The sequence below is a fragment of the Rutilus rutilus genome (genome assembly GCF_951802725.1).
Source record: "Rutilus rutilus genome assembly, chromosome: 1".
Taxonomy (NCBI): Eukaryota; Metazoa; Chordata; class Actinopteri; order Cypriniformes; family Leuciscidae; genus Rutilus; species Rutilus rutilus.
In genome coordinates, this window is record NC_140209.1 from 41,897,201 (window position 1) to 41,919,902 (window position 22,702).

The 22,702-nt window shown below is 39.8% G+C and overlaps 1 protein-coding gene across 1 annotated transcript in view; it reads left to right on the forward strand.

Annotated features, from left to right (window-relative positions):
• Nucleotides 1-3,894: 3,894 nt before the first annotated feature.
• The window catches only part of LOC311304643 (scavenger receptor cysteine-rich type 1 protein M130), a 33,529-nt gene continuing 14,721 nt past the window's right edge, over nt 3,895-22,702 (forward strand). Inside the window, exons 1-8 of the mRNA XM_084431800.1 lie at nt 3,895-4,018; nt 6,444-6,467; nt 6,607-6,924; nt 7,182-7,502; nt 9,088-9,375; nt 9,496-9,816; nt 10,892-11,035; nt 11,152-11,415. Coding sequence (XP_084287926.1) covers nt 3,937-4,018; nt 6,444-6,467; nt 6,607-6,924; nt 7,182-7,502; nt 9,088-9,375; nt 9,496-9,816; nt 10,892-11,035; nt 11,152-11,415 — 1,762 coding nt within the window. The 5' untranslated portion in view covers nt 3,895-3,936. The remainder of the gene's footprint in view (nt 4,019-6,443; nt 6,468-6,606; nt 6,925-7,181; nt 7,503-9,087; nt 9,376-9,495; nt 9,817-10,891; nt 11,036-11,151; nt 11,416-22,702) is intronic.

Here is a 22,702-nt window from a genome sequence, read left to right on the forward strand (position 1 = left end):
GCAACACCACCCCCTTTGCGTTTCAGACGGGGTTCATGTTTATAACAGTAATCTTGCGGGGTGGACTCATTTAAAGTAATGTAATCGCTTGGTTTTAGCCAGGTTTCTGTCAAACACAGCACATCTAGGTTATTATCTGAAATCATATCATTAACAATGAGTGCTTTTGAAGTAAGCGATCGAATATTCAGCAACCCAAGCTTTATCATTTGCTCATCTGTATTATAGCTGTTTTTTATTTGTTGAACATCAATTAAATTTTTAACCTTAGATAGGTTTAAACATTTTTTGGATTTCCAAAATCGGGGAACAGACACAGTCTCTATATGATGATAGCTAGGTGAAAGAGGCTCTATGTGATGGGATTTATCTGACCTGGGTGACGCGAGGCCGCTAGCAGACGGTTGGTTTAGCCAGTCTGTCTGCTTCCTGACCTGGTGCCCAATTTGTCATGTTTGAGCTCTAAGACTATGAGCCATATTACTAGATAGAAGAGCAGCACCATTCCAGGAGGGATGAATACCATCTCTTTTCAACAGGTCAGGTTTGCCCCAAAAACTTTTCCAATTGTCTATGAATTCTATATTATTACACGGACACCACTCAGACAGCCAGCGATTCAGTGAACACAATCTACTAACTATCTCATCACTCCTGCGAACAGGAAGGGGGCCAGAGCAAATTACAGTGCCTGACATCGTACTTGCAAGTTCACACACCTCTTTAATATTAATTTTGGTGATCTCCGACTGGCGGAGTCGAACATCATTAGTGCCGACATGAATAATGATCTTAGAGAATTTACGATTAGCATTAGCCAGCACTTTTAAATTTGCTTTGATGTCAGGCGCTCTGGCTCCCGGCAAACATGTGACTATGTTCGCTGGTGTCTCTATTTTCACGTTCCGTGTGATCGAATCACCAATTACTAGGGCACAATCAACAGAATTCTCAGTGGGTGTTTCACTGAGCGGGGCAAATCGATTTGTTGTGGTAATCGGAACGGAAGAGTGGTTTTTTGATCCGCGACTAGAGCGATCCCTCACTGTCACCCATTTGCCCGGCTGCTCAGGCACTACTTCAGCTGGAACCGAATCATGTAAAGAGTTCACTATGCTAGGCGCATCCAAAATAGTATCTAAAGCTCTAGCACTCTTACTATCCTCAATTAAAGTTTGGATGCGTGTCTCTAATTCTGAAATCTTCTCTGTCAGCCTAACTGTCTCCTTACATTTATCACATATAAATCCTACATTGCCAACAGAGAAGTCTATGCTAAACATGTGACATGAAGTGCAGGTGACAATAACAGGACAAGACATTACTCACCGTGTTTGTTGACTGATTATTACTTACCTGAGCTTTTATGAACTCAAAGGCGCGAGCGCGCGAGAGAAAAAATAAATAAATAAAACAGCTGAGCGCACGGGTGGCGCGTTAACAGGCTAGCAGTAGCGAATTAGCGTGTTGTGTTAGTAGTAACGGAAGCTAGCGATGTCAATCTGAGATGTTGGGTAAGCTGTATTTAGTATAAACAACTACAAATTGTAGTAAATGATGGTTCAAAACAAAGAAATACGAGGCTAAGACGGAGCTTACAGCACCGAGGCAAACACACTCACAGCAGGCAGCGAGGCAGACAGGAGCAATCGATCAGCCTATATTATGTAATATAGTGAGTACAAGCTGTTTATGTTTGTACAATTTCTTCAATTCCATTATAATATACTAAAATGTTATTTTTCTAATACTTTTATATACTGTTCAATTTCTTATTTGTGCTTTGTTATGTGCATTTATTAAATTAATTATTTTCGCTTGGCATACCAGCGTGATTACGTCACCGCACACTTAAGTGGGGGGTGCGTGCCCGTGTCGTGATGCACTTCATTCTGAGTAAATATAACAACAAAGAAGCACTGCTGCGCAGGCCCGTCGCGACAAGGCAGGCAAACCAAGCAATTGCTTGGGGCCCCGAGCTGGCCTGGGGCCCCAAGACAACGACTGGTTAAGAATAAAATGCAATGACAAACTGTGTGAGCGCCCCTTTGATAGTCAATGCAGTAAAGTGCAATGACACTGTTATCGGGGCCCCCCTCAGTAGTCGCTGACAGCAGCCAGCCAATCACAATCTGCTGCCGGCAAAATACAAAAACTCCTCGGCAGTCATCATGAAGCGGAATTATGCTTCAGGAAGCCAGAAAATAATGAAGAGAAAGGAAGAGGAGAATAAGAAAAAACAAGATAGTGGTAAGTAGGGGTGTAACGATACACGTATTCGTATTGAACCGTTCGGTACAAGGCTTTCGGTTCGGTGTTCGGTACGCGTTTTCAAACCGATCGGTTTGTTGGATAATTTTTCCTGCCGACCAAAATTTAAGTTATTTCATTTCAAATGTAGGCGCGTTGCGCGTGGCAAGCGGCAAGCGCGCTCATAATGTAGAGACGCCGGCGCGACCACAACATTGCCCAACATCAAATGGCAAATGTAATGTAAGCGGAACGAAACTGAGCTACTCGTTATTATTGTGTGGTTGACGGACCGTTGTTTATCAGTTTGGACCAGTGCAGCGCGAGCCGATCGTGATCATGAGACACTGTTACTACACAGCGCTAATAAGAGATCCAGTAAAGAAAGCATCTGAATTCGCCACTGAAGTAATAACATTGCTGCGAGATCTAGTGAGAAACATTCACATAGTTTGGCAGGAATAGTAGCTTTTTTGTTTTATATGCTCCTAAGAAGAGTCAAGTATAGCTCCAGAATTGCTCAAAGTAAAAAGAAATCATATTTTATGATGCTAGTTTTAATTAAAAAAAGAAGAAAAATAAATAAATCAAGGAAATTGGCATTTCTTTCTTTTTGCTGTATCGAAAACATACCAAACCGTAACACATGAGTATCGTATTGAACCGAACTGTGAATTTTGTTACACCCCTAAAGATAGTGGTAGGCCTAAGTGATAAATTACACTGGATAAAATAGCTCCACTTGTCTTGTACAAATGGTGTAATTTTTCAGCAGGTAGGTTAGAAAAAATATGTTTATGTTAGCTACCTGCGTGACGGCAAATGCTGCTTGTAACAAACAGTTAGTGCAACATATTATATTATGGTTTTTTTTGGGGGGGGGGGCCTCCATGTCCATTTTGCTTGGGGCCCCCTAATTCCTTCAAACGGCCCTGCTGCTGCGCTCTCTTTTATTTCATTTTTCTTTAATCCTTACTCCTTTTCAGGAGTGCTGCACTTACTTATACAGGGGAAGACGGCAGTTCAATTTAACTTTACAAAGTTCAAGCAGTAAAGCTATCTGAACTCTGGACATAAATAATTAAATTCATCTTTTTTGAGATACATGAGAATGTTAATGTGCACACTGGTATGGTGTTAAACAATATTACTTGGCTCATGATGTCAATATGCTAAGGCTACTGTAAGTAAAACATCCTGCAGTTATGAAACGCTACAATTCGTTGCAAAAAGTTAAAAATGGCCATTGTCCGAAGACTTTAGGACTTTGACCTGTCACCGCTACGCATTGCCTACCTTTTTTATTAACCTCGCCAAATTTGACAAGATTATTGAAAATGATTGTGTTACAGAGAAGATATACAGAAACCAGTTGAATTTAATAGTGATTTATTACAAACTTATTGTGTTTACTTACATAGCTACATAATTGCATATTACTTTAGGATTAATGTTTTAAATATAGCTTAAAATTTGAATACAGCAACATCTCCATCAGCGATAGGTAACGTTATTTCTAGAGTGCCGCTGTCCTGCAGAGTTTAGCGTCAACTCCGATTAAAAACCTCACCTGTCTTAAATATCCTAAAGACGATGATTAGCTGGTTCACGTGTGTTTGATTAGGATTGGAGGAGCTAAACTCTGCACCCAGGACCGACATTACCCATCCTTGTTATTGATTAAACATGAAAGTAAAACGGCCAGGTGGTGGCAAGTTACTGCTCGGAGAAGATCGACGCTCGCGGTGCCAGGTCCAGTGCATTAAAGGTGAATGATGGATCATCAGACAGGCATAACTGTAACGTCATCGTTAGGATGACGAATTTTACGATACCATATTGCCAGGTATACGTATATACCGGCAACAGGTTGAGTTGCAGGCACACATGCAGTTTATGTCCTACCACAGAAAGATTTTTGCCAACTGAGTTGATGGTCGTCTTCCCCATAACAAGTAAGCATCAGTAGCCATGAGTCGCATTGGTGTGACGTCAACTCCCCTCTTCGATTGATTGGCTAGATGAGTAGCTGTCAATCTAGAACTAGTGGACCAATGGTGACGCTTAAGCCCGCCCTAATTTACATGAAACTCGAACTGCAACTTTTGGGAAAGCAAGCGCAGAACATAGAAAGAAGAGCGAAGAGAAAAACTGCACAAGCGTACAAAAGAGTAAAATATGAGCAGAAAATGCAAGAAAGCACAAAGTACAGAGTAATAAAACCAAGGAAAACATATTTTTTAAGATAGCATGACCATAAGTTTAAGTTTTGTGCAAAATAACTTTTAATGTGTTTAAAGTTTTTATTCATGCTTGTTATTTCTTGATTCACGCTTATTATATTTTGATCCGTGACCACGTTGTTTGCTATTCTGATCATTTTGCATTTTTTTTTTTTCAGTTTGTGCAATATATTTTTACATGTGTTTTTAAATTTTTGATTCACGCTTATTTTTTTTTTTATACGTGACCGCTATATATTTGGCGGGAATTTGATCCCATAAATAAAAAATTCAGACTACAGGACTGTTTTTGCTGCTCAATTAGAGTTTATTAATGCTTTTCCAGCAAAGTGTAGATTTACTGCACGACTATGACTAGCGGAGGCATAATTATTTACATACGCCTAATTCTAGCATTGCCAACTAATTCTAATTCTGACCTCGCCAACCACTGGCCTGGCATTCAGTGTTAGTTTGCTTTGTTGTTGCTGATTTGTTTTTGGCCATTTTCGTGGATCCATGAATAGTTTTTGTCGTCGTTCAATCGTTACCACGAATTGTCATCTGTATGCTAAACGTCAAAAATGGAAAGGAAAAACATTTCTATTTTTAAGTACATGAATTGTTGTGTAAACGTATCATTAATGACGAAAAATCTATTATTAATGCTGCTGTGAGGGTGTTCTAATACAACAGCTGAGGGAGTGACAGGAAATGAGACATCTCTCTCTCTCTTCTGACTGCTGTAATCAATCTCTATATTTTTCACTCTTTTGGAGAGTCGTGGGAATGTTAAAGCAGATTTTTTTTTTTTTTTCTTTTAGAGCAAATGCAAATTCAAAAATTACGCAGTAACAATTTGCTGTCATCTCCCATTCACCGCTATAAAAGTTTACCCAACTCACGACTTCCGCTTCTGAGAACCCTGGAAATGTGAAATGGGTGCGAACAGCTCAAACCAATCCGCTTGTTAAGTCTGACATCACACATTACCTTTTCTGGTGTTACATAGAGTGCCGTACGATCATAGAATATAAAGATACGTCATCAGAACAGTAAAAACCAGTCCGTAAACACTCGAGGGAAGGCTGACTGTAGCCTATCTGCAAACATTATACACATGTATATGTGTGCAATAGACTTTAGCAGATGATTTCCATAGGATTTAGTTTATCATTAATGTTAGATAAGACGAAGGTGTTTGCTAACACAACATTAAAAAAGTTTAAAAACCTGTAATATTGAGTTAATACACGTATACTGTAAACAAACCAACACATTCTCACCTGTGAAAGGTTATCCCATTTCTTCAGGAATTTAAATATCTGTGGTTTTACAACCAGAGGCTGTGCAATACTTGGAGAAAACTCATTGGTTTTTACTGTGAGATGACTACAGCAAATGAAATTAAATCTTGACGGTTCCAAGATGGTGGATGCATCGACATATCTGGAGCAGTCGAATATGGCATCTACGTATACATATCTATGGCAAGGATGATGTATTTTTGTAGGCCAAATTTCGGAAATTGAGTTTTAGCACTTCCGGTTCCATCGTTCTGAAATCAATAGATTTTTTGAACATGCCTGAAATAAGGCCTGTGGTTAAAACAATCACAAAAAATTGTCATGTTGTTCTGTATGACATAAAATACATCAGTAATATCCTCTTGTGATTTTTTTCTTTTCTTGGAAAAATCAGTTGCTAACAAGTGGCTAAATGGGACTAAATAGGTTGTTTGGGACACTAAGCGTCATCAGCCAAGCAGAAAAACTTCATGTCATTAGTTTACTTTCACAGCCTCGTTGTGTTTATAATCATGCTCTTGTAAACAATTTTAATTTGAAATTTCAAAGTCTTTCAAAGACTGAAATTATTGTCGGAAACTTAGTGATGGTGACAGTAAAGTAAATTATAATATCTGATTGTAAGTACAGTGTTTTTAAATATCACTGTTTTTCATCTCAACAGCCAGTGCTCTAACTTCTAGAACTGGTAAGTAACAAACTGTTACTCTTTTAAAACTCAGATCTTATTCTAGTTACATTGGATGACTGACGGTTTTTGCTAGTTTGCAAGTTTAGCATGTTGTAAGATGTGAATTTATTCATAATATAGTTGTTTTATTTTTTAGGTGGATTTAGTATCAGGCTTGTGAATGGTAATAATGACTGCTCTGGGAGAGTTGAGATCCTTCATGATGGCCGGTGGGGAACAGTGTGCGATGATTCCTGGGACATTAAAGATGCTGCTGTGGTGTGCAGACAGTTAGGATGTGGAGGAGCTGTTAGTGCAAAGTCCGACGCTTATTTTGGCCAGGGAAGTGGTCCGATCTGGTTGGATGATGTGGAATGTTCAGGAAATGAATCATCCCTCACACAGTGCTCACATCATCCTATTGGAAAACATAACTGCGGTCATCAAGAAGATGCAGGTGTCGTCTGCTTACTGGGTAAATATATATATGTTTTCCCCAGATCTAAAATGGCATTGTATATTTGCTGTTTTGCTTGTGATGAAAAAAGTACCAAAAAGATTAAAAACAACATAAGCTCATAGTGTTTGGCCCCAAATAATAATTGTATAAAAAATATGAGAGAAAGCAAAGAGGCTCTGCACGTTTGGTGCTTGGCTCAAAACAATGTCAAACGCATACAGTACAAATACTTACAACATAGTTTTTAATCACATTGTTCTTATATTTTTAAGGCAAGCTACCAGACATAAGATTGGTCAGTGGGTCTGATTCATGCTGTGGAAGAGTGGAGATACTTCATAATGGCCAGTGGGGAACCGTGTGTGATGATAACTGGGACATGAATGATACTGCTGTGGTGTGCAGACAGTTACAGTGTGGCTCAGCCATCAGCGCACCTCAAACTGCCGCCTTTGGTCAAGGCCAAGGATCAATCTGGCTGGATGATGTTGGATGTTCGGGAGCTGAAGGATACCTCATACAATGTTCACACAGAGGACTAGGAGTTAACAACTGTAATCATGGTGAAGATGCTGGTGTTGTTTGTTTAAGAGGTAAGTCAAATCTTTTGCATCTTAACCAGGGCTTGACATTAACACCCGCCAACCCGCCAAATGCGGGTGGATTTGGCTCGTGGCGGGTAACATAGTCACTCCAACTAGCCACTTTGGCGGGTTGAATAATTGTAGTCTTTTCAAAAGGCATCTGAAATAAGTGTGACACTACAACACTACAACTCCCATGAGTATTAGGGCTGTCAAAGAATATTCTAAATTCGAATATATATTCGAATAGTTTTAAAAAACAGAATTTCGAAGGTGAAAATGAATATTCGAATGTGGAAAAACGCCCGCGGTAGCAGAGGCGCGGCTGTCTGCTTTGCGAGTGGACGCGCTGCCTGAGGGATCAGGGACAGGTAACAGGAAGACGCGTTAACGTTAAACAGAAACATTACTAAAGTGTAGGCTACTGTACTGACTGAATAGATATTGCATGAATAAGGTAGGTTTAGATACAGCAGTTTCATGCACTGCAGGCTTCCACTGGTTTGATTATTTACCGTTTCATTTCAAGGAAAAGTTCCATGTTAACCACAGCACAGCTCGCTCGGAGCGTTCAATGTCGGTTCTATATACTGTAAAACTTCAATTAATGTTAATAATATTTGTTTCAATCACTGAATGAAGCCTGCTATAAGAGTCGCGACCTTAAATTGCTTGTACAAAACTCTTGATCAGCACTCAACATTTGCTTATTGTTGTTGTTCATTTAAACCGTTATGCGCAGAGGGCGTAAACGCGTCTTTGAGGATGAGGGCGAGAGAGAGAAAGAGTGCCTGCGAGTGCGAGTGAGCGAGCGAGAGTGAGGTCTGCGGTCTTGGCCATTAGTTGATTTACTTGTTTTTCTGTAGGTAATATGTTGTCAAATTTTTTAAACTTAAATAAACTACCTATACAAGTAGTTTTGTCTCTTTGTATTCATTTCTCCTGTTATTGACGTAATGTGCGTCATTGACAAAATGCGCAACCAGTTCGAATAGTTCGAATATAGGCTACGTGTTTTTTTTAGAGGGAATATTCGAACGTCATTTTTGAGCAATTTTGACAGCCCTAATGAGTAGCCTACATGCACACAGTGTTGCCTTGCGCTTACGCGCTAGTGACCGACAACACAGAATCGAAGAGACAGCTAGCTGCCCTGCTGGAGTTACTTCGTATGCCGGTGGAGCTATGTGGCGACATATAATAAATGGTTTTATTTTAAAAAAGGAGCTTTACATACAACCTTATCAGAGCTAATGATAATGACCTGTATTGTTATGTAGTCTTGATTTGGGTGTGTACAGTGGTTTTACATTTAAAAGGGTTGTAAATCTAGTTCAAGTAAATTTTAGCATGTCATAGTCTACTTTTATCAGGTAATTTCACAACAACAAAAATGTGGCTAGTAAAAATGCTGTGTGGCTAGTAACTTTGGAAAACCACTAGCCACATTGGCTAGTGAGCAAAAAAGTTAATGTCAAGCCCTGATCTTAACTTATTTTAATGGGAGAAATTAGCAATAGAAATCACATTAAGCTTCATGTATTTCATCACATCTTAACAAGTAATTTTAAATGGATATATATTTCTTTTGCAGGTGACCTGGAGAAGCCCACTCTTTCCCTGATCTCCACACATGCAGTTGTTTCTCCTGGAGAAAACATTCAGTTCAGATGCACAACACCTAAATCAAGATGCAATGCTAATGCTGAATTCCACCTCTTCAGAAATGGATCATCTGTGTCCTCTGAGAAACATGTATCTAGTGCAACTTTCAACCTTGTTAATGTAGGCGTCTCACATCAGGGTATCTACAGCTGTAATTACGCCTACCAAAACACCATTATAAAGTCGCCTTGGAGTAACACTGTTCAAATCACTGTAGGTGAGTGTTTAATCTTGTCTCATTGCCTACAATTATTGAAGCCATTTTTTATTTAAATCCATTTGAATTTAATGCTTGAGGCCTTTGTAACCATTTAACTGTATTCTTTTTGTTTCCTAGTGCACTTGCAGCAGCCCAGCTTGCCCCGCATTGCTCCTGATGGGCAGTTTGACGTGGGGCCTCAGGGGCCAGTGATCACATGGGGCCACAGTTTCACTATCATCTGTTCCACTGAATCTCTGTATCCTGGAGGCTCCTTCTACCTGTTTAGGGAATCAAATATGACCAGGAGTCAGTCAGCTGTCAGTCTCTCTGCCTCCTTCTCCTTTCCTGAGGCAGATTATTCCCATGAAGGAAACTACAGCTGTGTTTATGAAGTCAGTTTGTCCTCACGCACCTTCCGTTCGTCTGCCTCTGAACTGCTGGTCATCACTATTAAAGGTATTAATGTGTAAGAGCCTAAAAACAGTCTGGACCATACCTGTCAACATTTGGATACCAAAATACGGGAAATCTGAACGGGGGGGGGGGTGGTGGTTCTTTATTTATTATTATTTTTTTTTTATTTATATCATGTTTCTTTATTTATTTTTATCAATTGCAACAATTAACTGCATTAATTAATCACGATTAATTGCCATTAAAAAAAAACTTACTTTTTAACATTTTATAATGTAATAATTTCACAATTAATCTCCAAATTAAGGTAGAAAAACATAAAACATTATATTTTAAATATTTGTCTAACAGGTAGGAAAAATATACAGAAATTGAAGTTATCAAACAGTTTGCACTGCATACAATTTAAATTGTACATAGATTAATCCTTATTAAAGTAAAAAAAGATCTTTAGTCAAGAGCAGTGAGTGCTTTTCTCTGTTACCTTTGTTCTTTGATTAACTTTACTGACAGAAAGCTTTATTGGCTACTGTCTCTTTAAAAACAGCCGCTGACGGATCTCACACGCGTCTCATTCTCTCACAACTCTTTGCTTTCATTTACGACTTTTTTTTAAACTATTTTAAGACTGCTCAGACTGCTCTTATGAGGATACTCGACAAAACGGACATTTTGACATAATTGCGTGTGTTAATGCCATCTCTCTCATGTTCGTCCATCCTCGGATGCTGCTGTTCTTCTTCGCGCGATTTTTTCCCCCAGTGGAAATCCCGCCCTGCAGCCGATTCTAAAGATTTTATTGGTCATGTGAATCACAGTAGTGATTGCCTACACCAAACACTGATCCCTAAACCTACCCGTCATTGTAACCTTAACCAATGAAATTAGCTGCAGGGCGGGATTTTCGCTTAACTGGTTTGCGCCCATTGGGATTTTAAAAAAAAAAAAATTATAGAAAGATTAAAAATACGGGAGAAATACGGGAAAATATTTAAACGGGATGATAGCGGGATAGCAATGTAAAATACGGGAGAATCCCGGGAAAAACGGGAGGGTTGACAGGTATGGTCTGGACTGCTGGGACTGAAAGTTTAACTCTAAACCTTGTCTGTCTCAGCCTCCCTGCTTCCTGTCATTGGTGCTGCGGTGTCAGCTGTGCTGCTCTTACTGTGCTGTTCTGTCCTCGCAATCATCCTCCTGGTCAAGAGAAGACAAAAGCAAAGGAAAAAGGAAACTAATTTTAAGTGCTCTTTTAAAAGAGGTAGCGTAGCATTTTATAAAACCTATTAGATGTCTTTATTTATTATTTTCATCGACACTGTCTTTATTAGCAATTCCTTTAATAATTATGTCCCTTCATCTCTGCAATGTCTCTAGGTCCAGCTAATATGTATGCAGGTGGATCCCATGACAACAAAAATGAAGATGATGATGATGCTGATTATGAAAATGTACAACTTGATGAAAACATGGATCATGATGATTCTGATCAGGACTATATTAATATAGACACTCATCATTCTGAAGAGGACCATGTCAATGTGGACACGGATGACTCTGAAGAAGACTATGTCAACATGAATATAACAGAGAATAAAAGTGTGGTAGACAAATCTGATGATAACATTTATGAAAGCTGTTGTGATGAATATTGAGTAAACCCAAAATACTATTATTAATGAGGCTCCAAACAGATGATTTTAATAAAAAAGAGCTTTAGAATGCGATGAACCGAGTGATAACAGATGACTACAATCTTGCAAAGCTTTTGTGCTAAATATGAGTGATGCTAATAGAGTGCATTTATTTTAGGCCTGCTGCACATGATCCAACTTATATATTTTGTTTATTGTATCCAGTAATGCAAGTGATATCCAAGTGATATCAAACTGTCTCTTGATCACATCTAGTAACAGGTGAAAGGGAGCTTAATGAATAAGGATTGTTTTGAAATGAAAATATTAGCGAAAACTTGCTTACCCTTTTAATTGTAAGCTTAAAATAAGTTTAACATTTACAATTAGAAGATGTAAGGAGTACAGTGGGTAAAGGCAAACAATTTTAAGGCATATATGAGTCAAATATTGGAAAATTAAACTCTACAGGGTGTTGTTTAATACTACTAGTAGGAATATTAAGTGCTCTTCAAGTCTTCAGTTTTCAACCTGTACGCCAAACCCCCCAGTGGGTCTGGGAGGTACTGCAGGATGAGTGTAAATAATGATTTAAAATGATTGTACAGGCTAAAAGTTTAATGTTGAAATATAAAGATCATGATATGGCTACTGTTAAAAAAAGTTAATAAAACTGCCTTTTTAAAATCTTGTTGTGTTGTGTCGTGAAAGTAAGGCCTGGTTTAGGTTGTGAGCCTACACTAGTCAAATCAAGTCACATTTATTTATTTAGCGCTTTTTACAATAGAGATTGTTTCAAACTAAAGAAACAATTTAGATTATGGACACATTTTTGAAACTGATAGAAAGTAAAAGTGGATAACTAATTTGTGGAAAACTTAAAAATAATAATAATAAATAATAATAATAATAAGTTTTATTTATATAGCGCCTTTCCAGGGCTCAAGGACGCTTTACAATAAACAAACAACAATAAAGGCAATTGATAAAGACAGCACAAAAAACAACAGTAGGTAGGTGAGAATGTAAGTACATTAAATGAAAAATGGGTAGATGGGGCGGCAACCAGCAGAATACAAACAGATATAACTTAAAAAAAAAAAAAAAAAAAAACTTACGAATTATGACATTCAGAAAATAGGTGCGTTTTAAGCATGGATTTGAATTCAGAAATAGTGTTAACAGAACAGAGTGATCGGGGGAGAGAGTTCCAAATTTTGGGTGCAACAACACTGAACGATCTGCCCCCCATTGAAGCAAGGCGATGCCGAGGGACGACGAGAAGGCTGGAATCAGATGATCGTAAAGTGCGAGTCGGGGTGTAGGGGAGGAGCAGGTGACAGAGATAGGGAGGAGCCAAGCCGTACAGAGACTTAAAGGTGAGAAGGAGAATTTTGAATTTGATACGGTAAGCCACAGGAAGCCAGTGAAGATCATGCAGAATTGGAGTAATATGTGCAGAGCGCTTGGTGTGGGTGAGTATTCTGGCAGCAGAGTTTTGAATGTATTGTAATTTAGAAATGGAGCTAGCAGATAGACCAATGAAAAGTGCATTGCAGTAATCAAGACGTGATGTGACAAATGCATGGATGACAGTTTCAGCGTCTGAGATACTGATAAAGGGACGGAGCTGAGTGATACGACGTAGATGAAAGAATGCTGATTTAGTGATAGAATTAATGTGAGAGTGGAAAGATAGAGAGGAGTCAAAAATTACACCAAGATTTTTAACAGTACTAGATGGTTTGATATGAGAGCCAGCGATCTCACAGGTGAAGTTGGTAGGAATTTTATTAGTGAGTGACGGAGGCCCAGTGAAAATAATCTCAGTTTTGTCCATGTTAAGTTTTAGCAAATTTGAATGAAGCCAATCTTTTATTTCATGTACACAAGCAGAGATTTTGTCAGTTGTGGTAGATAAAATCGATGTACAGGTAGTATATAATTGAATGTCGTCAGCGTAGAAATGATAATTAAAACCATGACGGCGGAGGATCTGACCAAGGGGTATTATATAGATTATAAATAATAATGGCCCAAGAACGGATCCCTGAGGGACACCTTGCTTCAGGGGGACAGTAGGTGAGCGAAAATCCTGAAGTGAAATGTAGAACAGTCTGTCGGAACAGAAATAAAATCCAGTTCCATTCGTCTCATGGACATGCCCAAACACAGGAATAATGAAATTCATGCATGCACCAACCAGTAAAAATATTTCTCAGAAACGTCTAGGTTAATAATGTAACCCCTGTTCCCTGGAGGGAATGGGGATGTTTTGTCAGTGACTGACGAACTGGGATCGTGTCTGAGAGCCCAATCACCTTCAAATGAGGGAGATTTGCACCCCGAACCACTCCCCTTGCCACGGCTATATAAGGAGACGTGCAGGACTCACTCAAGCCAGTGCTTGGTCGCTTAGTGGTGGACACAGGGATTGTGGTGACGGGATGTAACGTCTCCGTTCCCTCCTTCAGGGAATGGGGTTTACATTAGTAACCTAGATGTTTCCTATCAGTCAGTCACGTTTGACGTTACGTCAGTGACTGATGAATTGGGATCCCTAAGAAAAACACCACAATGTTTCATTGCCACAATGCCTTCCAGTGCCTCGTGTACAGCCAGGTTCAGCCAGAGATGGTGCTCCTGGACCACAACTGTGGACATCGTTTGCCCAAGGGACAGCACAGTGATTTTTGTTGCCCAGAGGGTGAGGTCCGTCGCTGGCCCGCAGTCATGCATCAACCCTGGGTCAGAATTACCCTTGTGCAGATCTTTGAGTGACTTGACCTGGTAGACTTGCAGGAGGGCCATGCAGAGCGGAGGCAGCCTGTCCAGTGGTGCTGTAAGCCTTGATTAGTCAAATTAGCTCTCCGCTGAGCAGAGGAACTAGATTGGGGGATAGCAGAGGGGACCCTACCTCTTTTAAGGTACTGGAGTCTTGCATCACGATGGTCATCTTCCTGCAGTGGTTACATGACTCATCCATGAATGCTGTCTCAGCGTGCTTACAGCCCGGACACATGAGACAGTGATCATGACTGTCAGGCAGGACCAGGTAACGACCGCATCCAGAAACACATGGGTGGAATGTCATCTTGAAAAAGATGCAACGTCACACCCATGTTTACTTTTTCAGGGAAAAAAGCTCTTTTGTGCTGAAGTGCACAGGGGAAAAGGTCTCCTGCTCGGTGTGCAAAATGCTCTCTCAGAGGAATCTACAGCATACAGAGTTCTCCAGGAAGGAGACCACCGCTGACGCACTGCCACAATAACATGTTCAGAACTTCTTCCTGGTTCTATATACAACCACGAAAGATGAAAGCAGAGCAGAATCTTCTCCAGACACGCTTGACTCCGAAGCGAAAGCTTAATTAGTGAATCCTGCTTGATTCATTATATACTCGTGGCACCGGGAGTGGTTCGTGATGCAAATCTCACATGCCAATGTCCACTGGCATGTTCTGTACCACTCGAAAGTGATTAGGCTCTCAGGCGCGATGTCGAACATGACTGACTGTTAGGGAACTGAATTTACACCTGTTAACAACTGTTTGTGTGATGTTGTTAAAATTTCTCTCAACATCTCAGAAATTCGTTTTCCAGAATCAGCGATGGCAAGTCGCGTCATAATCGACAAAACTGGTAAGAATTTATTTGATTATAAGAAAAAGTGAATGATGTTCATTAGAGACCACAGGTTTCATTTCCTTATTAACACATTAAGTAGGTGGTATTTTTTCTAAACATGAAAAACACTTTATTCATGATTATACACTTGGTTTATACTTGGTCTTTGGAATATGGTTTACAAAATGAAGAAGGCTACTCCTTCTGATTATTTAAATTTAAAATGGCCACACCCGCTCTTATGTTCAAAAGTGTGTGGAAAGAGAAGAAAAATCAGGGGACTAGATAATGGGTCTAGTCTTTGCATCTGTTTGTTTTAGGTTTAATCAGGACTCCTCTGTTGGAGAAGAATTGGCTAGGTGGTGCTGTCACAAAAAACAGGCTCGTAGAAATGAGGTCTTACTACTAGAACTGCGGTCCTGAAACTGCATCCTCCGGTATTGCAGGAATGTAGTACTGTAAGAAACACGCAAGTATTTGACTGCAATTCCAGAATTGTCAACATACTGACTATCTAGTGCTGTGAATGTTTATATGGTTGTCAATTAATTGGAAGTGAAATATCATTTTGGCTTTTATAAGATTTTCCCAATAAATGGGCACGAATAAACCTGGCATCCTCCATCATTCCTGTTCTTTCCGACAACAAGCACTTGAATGAGACGAGCTCCATCGACACTCGTAATCACAACTTCAGAAGTGGGAAGTAGGAAATTTCCAATAGCACGTGAATGCAGCATGACCAATGTTTTCCACTTTTGATGTAATTTCTAGCAAGAAATTAGTATTGTAGTAATTAAATATTTGATTAGTTATCACTAAAGCTCTCTCTATTTTGTTGTAGATCATTAAACTATTATGCTGCCTCAGAAGCCTGTCTGAAATCTGTTTTGTGAGGTGTGAGGCATAATGTCAATAACACTACTTTAAGTGACTTACAGTTTCTTTATAGTTATTGAGGTAAACATGCCTAAAGTACCAAAAAAAGGTATCGTTGGGTATCGGTACCAGTTCAAATGTGAACAGTACAGTAGGATTGAAAATAATCCAAGATATTTGAAAATGAACAAAGACATTTGCTTTACTGTTTTCAACCCCCTCTTTCTTACCTCAAGGACCCTTTGGAATTCCTAAAGACAAAGAGGTGCTGATAGTGCTCAAGGCCTGGTAAGTAGGCCAAGATATGTTACCCACCTGTCCAGCAAAAACAGAGCCACCTGAATATCGGATTGGAAGCCCTTCTGCCGGCGGAGTTCTCGCCACCTTTTGAACGCTTTTCCGATGTAAATTCGGGACTTTGCGCGTTCCTTCTCCTTTTCCCTATTCTTTGTTATTTGTTCATCGGAACGTCGTCTCTTTGGTCGTGTGTCGGCCATATCAAAATTCTCAAGAATATAAATGTGTAACGTTAGTCGTTGTCGTTGTCTAGGACATCTCTCCTCTAGCTAACTTCCCTCTTCATGCTTCTCTTTCCTCCCCACACCCCCCTTCATGTGCACGCACACTAACCCCCCATGTTCGCTGTATTGGATTTATTATGTTTATTTTATTATTAACTCACTGCATTTGGATCCAGCTCTCCTTTGGTTTTGAGCTCACCCAACGTAACATCAATCTTCTGTTTATTCAGCTACAGCAATAGTAAGATGCCCATAGGGATTTCCTGGAATGACATGCATGATCTATTTCTGTGGGGCATATTTGGAGTTTCTGCGAGAGAGCACCCTCTGGCTTTCAGATGGAGCAACATTTACTGCTGATCACAGAGCCGTGCTGCACTGACATGCTGAGCATTAAATAATCGCAGCCTTTACCATATCTTTCGATTAATACCATAATTTCGATTAATCGTGCTTATATCAAACCCCCACAACATATAGGGCACAAAAAAGGTAACAATACTCACCAAAATGTTGTAATGAAGTATATTCACTATAGTGAAGTAGAATATATAGAATATATATAGAATATATAGACTATATTCTCAGAAGGCGAAGCACTGCTACTTGGGCGGAGTGATTTGCTCGCAGCACATGAGAAGCCCTGAGAATAGTGGTGCGTTCAAGTCCTCCTGGGAAGTTCGTACGTACGAGGTGGGAAGTCGTGCTTATAACGGCATGTGCGTTCAAGTCACTTTCGTCGGAGCAAAATGGCGGAGTACTTTCTCTTAATTAATTACACAAAAATACAGTAAGGTTCTTAAACTCTTGTTCTAGAAAATGAAGAACAAAGAAATGTGCATCAGGTGTACTTTGTATTTTTATGTTTTTAATTAATTTATGAAGCCACTGCCAACACATCGTTACATGTTGCATTGTTATATTATAATACTATCATATTCTGTGTTGGCGATTAGCTGTTAATAGAAAAGCCTGACAATATCACAGCTAAATACCTTTACGTATTGTGTATTCCGCCATGTTAATCACTGACACGCCCCCAACTCGTAAAGATCGGAGCTTAGAGAAAATCCCGAGCTCCCCACTGGTATTTACGACATTGTGGTGGCGTTCAAGTGCGTTCAACTCGTAAATACGATCTATACGAGATGACTTGAACGCACCATAGTTCTCAGTATGTATATGGTTAGAAGATGGCTGTGTCTCATGTGACCTTTGTTATTTATAAACGCTGTGACTATACAAATCACAACATGTAAATAGGAAAATGTTGGCATTATTTTGTCACTTATTGGGAGCAGTATGCCAGCTGGAGCCATTTACCTCCAGTCTTTGTGCTAAGCTAGGCTAGCGGTGGGTGCGTCAGACAGAGTTACGGCACGCACAGAGATGAAAAGGGTATGTATGGACTTATCTAACTCTGGGGCATACGGTGAATAAGCTAAAGTCCCAAAAAGTCGGCGTGTTCCTTTAAGAACGTGCATTTATTGCATGGACGGAGCAAGAACATAATGCAAGTGTTTAAAATGAATATGCATAGTTCAGTTGAAACCATGCCCTCTCTGGCTTGCTGTTAACGCTTTGAAACTGAATGTACGAGGCAAACTGCTTAAATAACAACACTAAAATAAGAATGTGCTGTTTATCTTTCGATCAGTCATGACTAGTCAAAGAACACGTTTTTGCACAGCAAGTCCGCACCATGCGAGACGCTGCAAATGTATGGATGCGAGATACGAGCACAACGATCAAACACGTCCGTCTAGTGCGTTTTTACATTGAAAAACAATAGAAAAGTAGCTCAATGGAATGGAAAAACATGTTCTGTGTGAATTAAAGTTGTGTTAATTACTAAAACAACAAAGTTCCGGTGCATTTTTCTAAATTGTCACTGGACAGTAGTGAAAATGGTAGCATTTTTTTGAAAATAAGATAAAAAAAAAAAACCTCTCATATCATGAAGAGGCGTGTTTTAAATTGTTCAGTATATGTAACTGGTGGTATTTGAATGTATAATTAAGCAGAAAAGAGAATACTTACCCTTTAAGAAAGCGAGCAGGCCCTTTCAGACAGGACACTGAATGCGCTGTGCTATGAAAACCATTTATTCAATGGCTTGCGCCGCACAAGGAAAGTTTGTTGCTGCGTCGACCAAGGCTGTGTAAGGCTGGTGCCAGTATGTCTGATCGACCCCTCGATGAAACAAAAGGCCCTCCTGAGAATTAACACTTGAACTATCTCCTGCATATGTAACAGGAACTTCCGAGATGCAACACACAGTGCAGTTCACATTTCACACACACTATCTCCCCTTCATCCCCCTCCTCCTCCTCCTCCTCACCTGAAATACACTGAAAACCTATGCAATGCTATGTATGTACAAGAAGTAACTATGCATGTTTGATATCATTTAAAGTGTCTCAGTGCGCCTGGTAAAATGGTCTCATTCTCCCAACCATAATGAAAAGCTAAAAGAAGTTATAAAATATGAGAAAAGTGATGTGTTGTGTGCCGTTATGTACCATGTCGTCACGTTATAACAGAGAAGTCAGTTTTCATGCATTCCCCGTTGACGCTGCGGTACGGGCTGAGTGGATACAGAAGATCCGGAGGGATGACTTCAACCCGACCAAATTTTTAAATGCATATCATTTTCAGTGTATTTCACCTGTGCGTTTCTATGCTTTCTATTACTGCAGTTATTTTGTGCAAGTGAGATGAGTTAAGACCATCTGTTTAATAAATAATTATCTGTCTGGTGTTTATATGCAGCACATACAGTATTGTACTACGTTTAAAATATACACAAACTACGTTTAACGTGACGAAACTGTACATAACGGCACACAACAATGAAGTGCTGAGGCTGTCACCCTCTGAAAGGCAAGTCACCTCTCTTGAATCCTAAAAACACTCAATGTGAAAAATATCGCTGTGGTAATGGAACTCGGTCGCTGTTGTCTCTCGCTCTCGCTGTCAGATCACCGGAAGTTTTCACCGGAAGTACTGGCCCACACACTCAAGTTCGAAACGTCAACGGTCGCAATTTTGTGCACGGAGCGAATTGGATAGACCTACAACCAATCAGAGCAACGGAGTAAGTTTTCATTCATGTTTCCGATCGACAAATGCCTTGATCGCGGTTCTCTGTTCCTCTTTGAAAATGAATGCGCTGTCGATATCTTCTATAACAGACGCGATGGCGGAATCTACACATATTAGGCTTGTTTGAGATGAGCAAAATCTGCGCAGAATCGATCACCGGTGATCAGCGCGAGATGCATGCCGGTTAGAAATGTGTCCGAGTGCGGTCCGCCTTGCTCTGATGTCATGCTGACGTATGTCAAAAATCTCTCGCGAGCGCAAGGCACACCTGTCGGATTCTGCAGTCGAGCGCAGTTGCTCTCCACCGACTGCGCTGATCAGAAGCATGATGGGAAACGACTTGCTGACGACACAGCTTAATGCTCATTGGTTTAAACAACCGTGATGTATTGTTCTCTTTTAAAATGTTTGATTTTAAAACTCTGATATCATGTTTTATGTGTATACGTTATGTGTGAATATTCCCAAACTATCCAACAGTGCGATCTCTATGGGTTATGCAATTTAATTTTTATAAAAAATAAATAAATAAAAACACATAGGCCTATGTCTGTATTAAAGAAAAAAATATTGATAAACATGTATTTGGAATGGAATTAAATAACAAGTACTTTGGGTGTCTTGTTCATTTTATTTATTTTCATATAAAAGCAACATAAATTGAATTACATCCAGTTTATTAGCAACACTGTGCACGAGCGTGAATCCCGCGATATCCATCTTTGATCTCGCAGGTGTCAGATCCACTACGAGAAGAGAGATCTGGGGTGCGTTTCCCGAAAGCATCGTTAGCCAACTATGGTCGCAAGTTCATCGCAATGTCCATTGAACTCTATTGGTAACGACGGAACTTGCGACCATAGTTGGCCAACGATGCTTTCGGGAAACGCACCCCTGTCCGGCTTGCCTGCGCTTTTTTCACTCCTCCTCTCACTGCAGCCGCCTACTCTCGGCTACATTTCAGGCGAGGCAAGGCGCATCTCAAACAAGCCTAATGTTTCATAAACAAAGTTCGGGAGGAGCACGTTCAAATAATCAATCCAATCAACTTAATTGTCATCAAACACCATGTCTACCCTATCAGCATGAGAGGAAACATATATTCACTCTGTCAACTCACCTAACATTCCTTGACAGTTTTCAGCATCCCTCCACTAACTCTCGGCCTGTTCTTCCACAAGCCAGGAATACGAGGGGAGTAGGCTACTTTGGGTTCGGGCCGAATACCGAGCCCGGAGCCTCTCCTTGGACAGCACGTCAAATATGCATTTATTCTATCTGACTTATTTGTAAGTGTGAACTCGTGAAATCTCAATTCTCCAGCGGCTGTCGTCTTTGTTGTTAACGAATTCAACCCAAGCGCTCGTTGGTGACGTAGATGATTACGTTGCTCATCTGTCCATCATCGTATAAAGCCCGCCCTGACAATTTGATTGGTCCGAACAATTTTTGTTCGGGCATATAGCTCCTCAACGGATCGAGTCCAGACCGAACTTCCCGACCTAAAAATGTTATGGGCGGGGCTAAGTTCGGCTGGCATCCAGGCTAGTTGTTGCCCATAACGCGCTAGCATTCTGCTAATGAACGCTGATTGGTCAGTAAAGGACTGATTACGACCAGAGATACCGCTTGATGGCATCGTGGCATCCGAAGCGGGACCAGAAACAAACAAAACAAAAACTCGTCTAGCACGTGTATTACATGTGTCAGATGTGTTGTCGATGCCTCGAGAGAAAAGAAAGTGCAGAGCGCAAAAGCACCAAAGTGACTGAAGGATTGCCGTAAAGCAGTATCTCTGGTCGTACGATGTGTATGACGTCATTGACACTTTAAAAGACTTTTTAAAGCAAATAAGTGACTCTAAAAAATCTAACACCCAGCAATGTGTAATTTCTTTGCATTTCCTTTCGAATACAACATTCAAATTACTAGACAAAAAATTATATCCTGAGAAAAGTGGATTTTGATGGGTATACTGCCATAGACCTCCATTCATTCTGCACTCGTCCTGTGAGCGCCCTCATATGGATTCAAAGTGGAACTGCAACCATTTCAGAAGCCGGAAGTGTACTGAGAGTGAAACTTCTCGCCTTATTAGACATTCTCTGGTTATATCCAGCCGCAGCCGATGTCGAACACACCTTCACTTTCTTTCCAGTCACGTGAATGCTTCACTCTGAGTGTCAGAATTTTTTTTAACCAGACTACTCTAAAAGGATTTATGGTTCAAGTCCATTTACAAAATATATATATATATATATATATATATATATATATATATATATATATATATATATATATATATACATATATATAAGCCTATAGCCTATATTACATTATATTATCATATATTATGTATCATATATTCTATATATAAACTGCAGGCAATAAAAACCAGAAAATAGAGCACCATTTAGGCTACTTGCATCAAACAACTCTGTTGGTATTATTATCATTTTATTGTTACATTTAATTTATTGCCACACTTTAATAAGTGAATTATATTATCAGAAAACTGAACATTTAGCGTTGTCAGGCTTTTATTTGTGCTTATAGAATAAAACAATGGAGCTGTGCTCTCGGCTGCTCAGCTTATGGCTGCTATAAATTTTACCTCCCACAAGATGGCACTGTTTTCCACTCTTGATGCTTCGAATCTTTTCCCGAAACAATCAGAGAAAACCAATAGAGGTTCAAAGATTTAAGAGGCTTCATTTCTCTATCCCTAGTCACAGGGACCATTGGTCATCCAACATAGGATAAAAAAAAATGAGGGGAAAAATGATAACAAATGGGGGAAAAAACAGTAAAGATGACACTCAAAGAAAAGCAAACCGTTGGCCACAGGCCCAACAGACACCCTCCTTCTTTTACTAAACATCTGGGTTGCATCAGAAATCGCATACCGTCCTAGTAGACGATACAGTATTGTGTAGTAACAGTATGTGACAAAAGAATTATGTCCGAATTCACAGTAGGCCTACTCATAAAACAGTAGGCAAAAAGTACCCGGATGACCTACTTCAGGCGAGATTCTGAAGTGTGCATTAGATGAACACTTTACTATCCCACAGGAAAGGATTTATGGAAGTGAAGCAACACAACTGACGCTGATTCAGGTCATATGACGATATGGTGGATGTAGTACGTCCAGACTACATT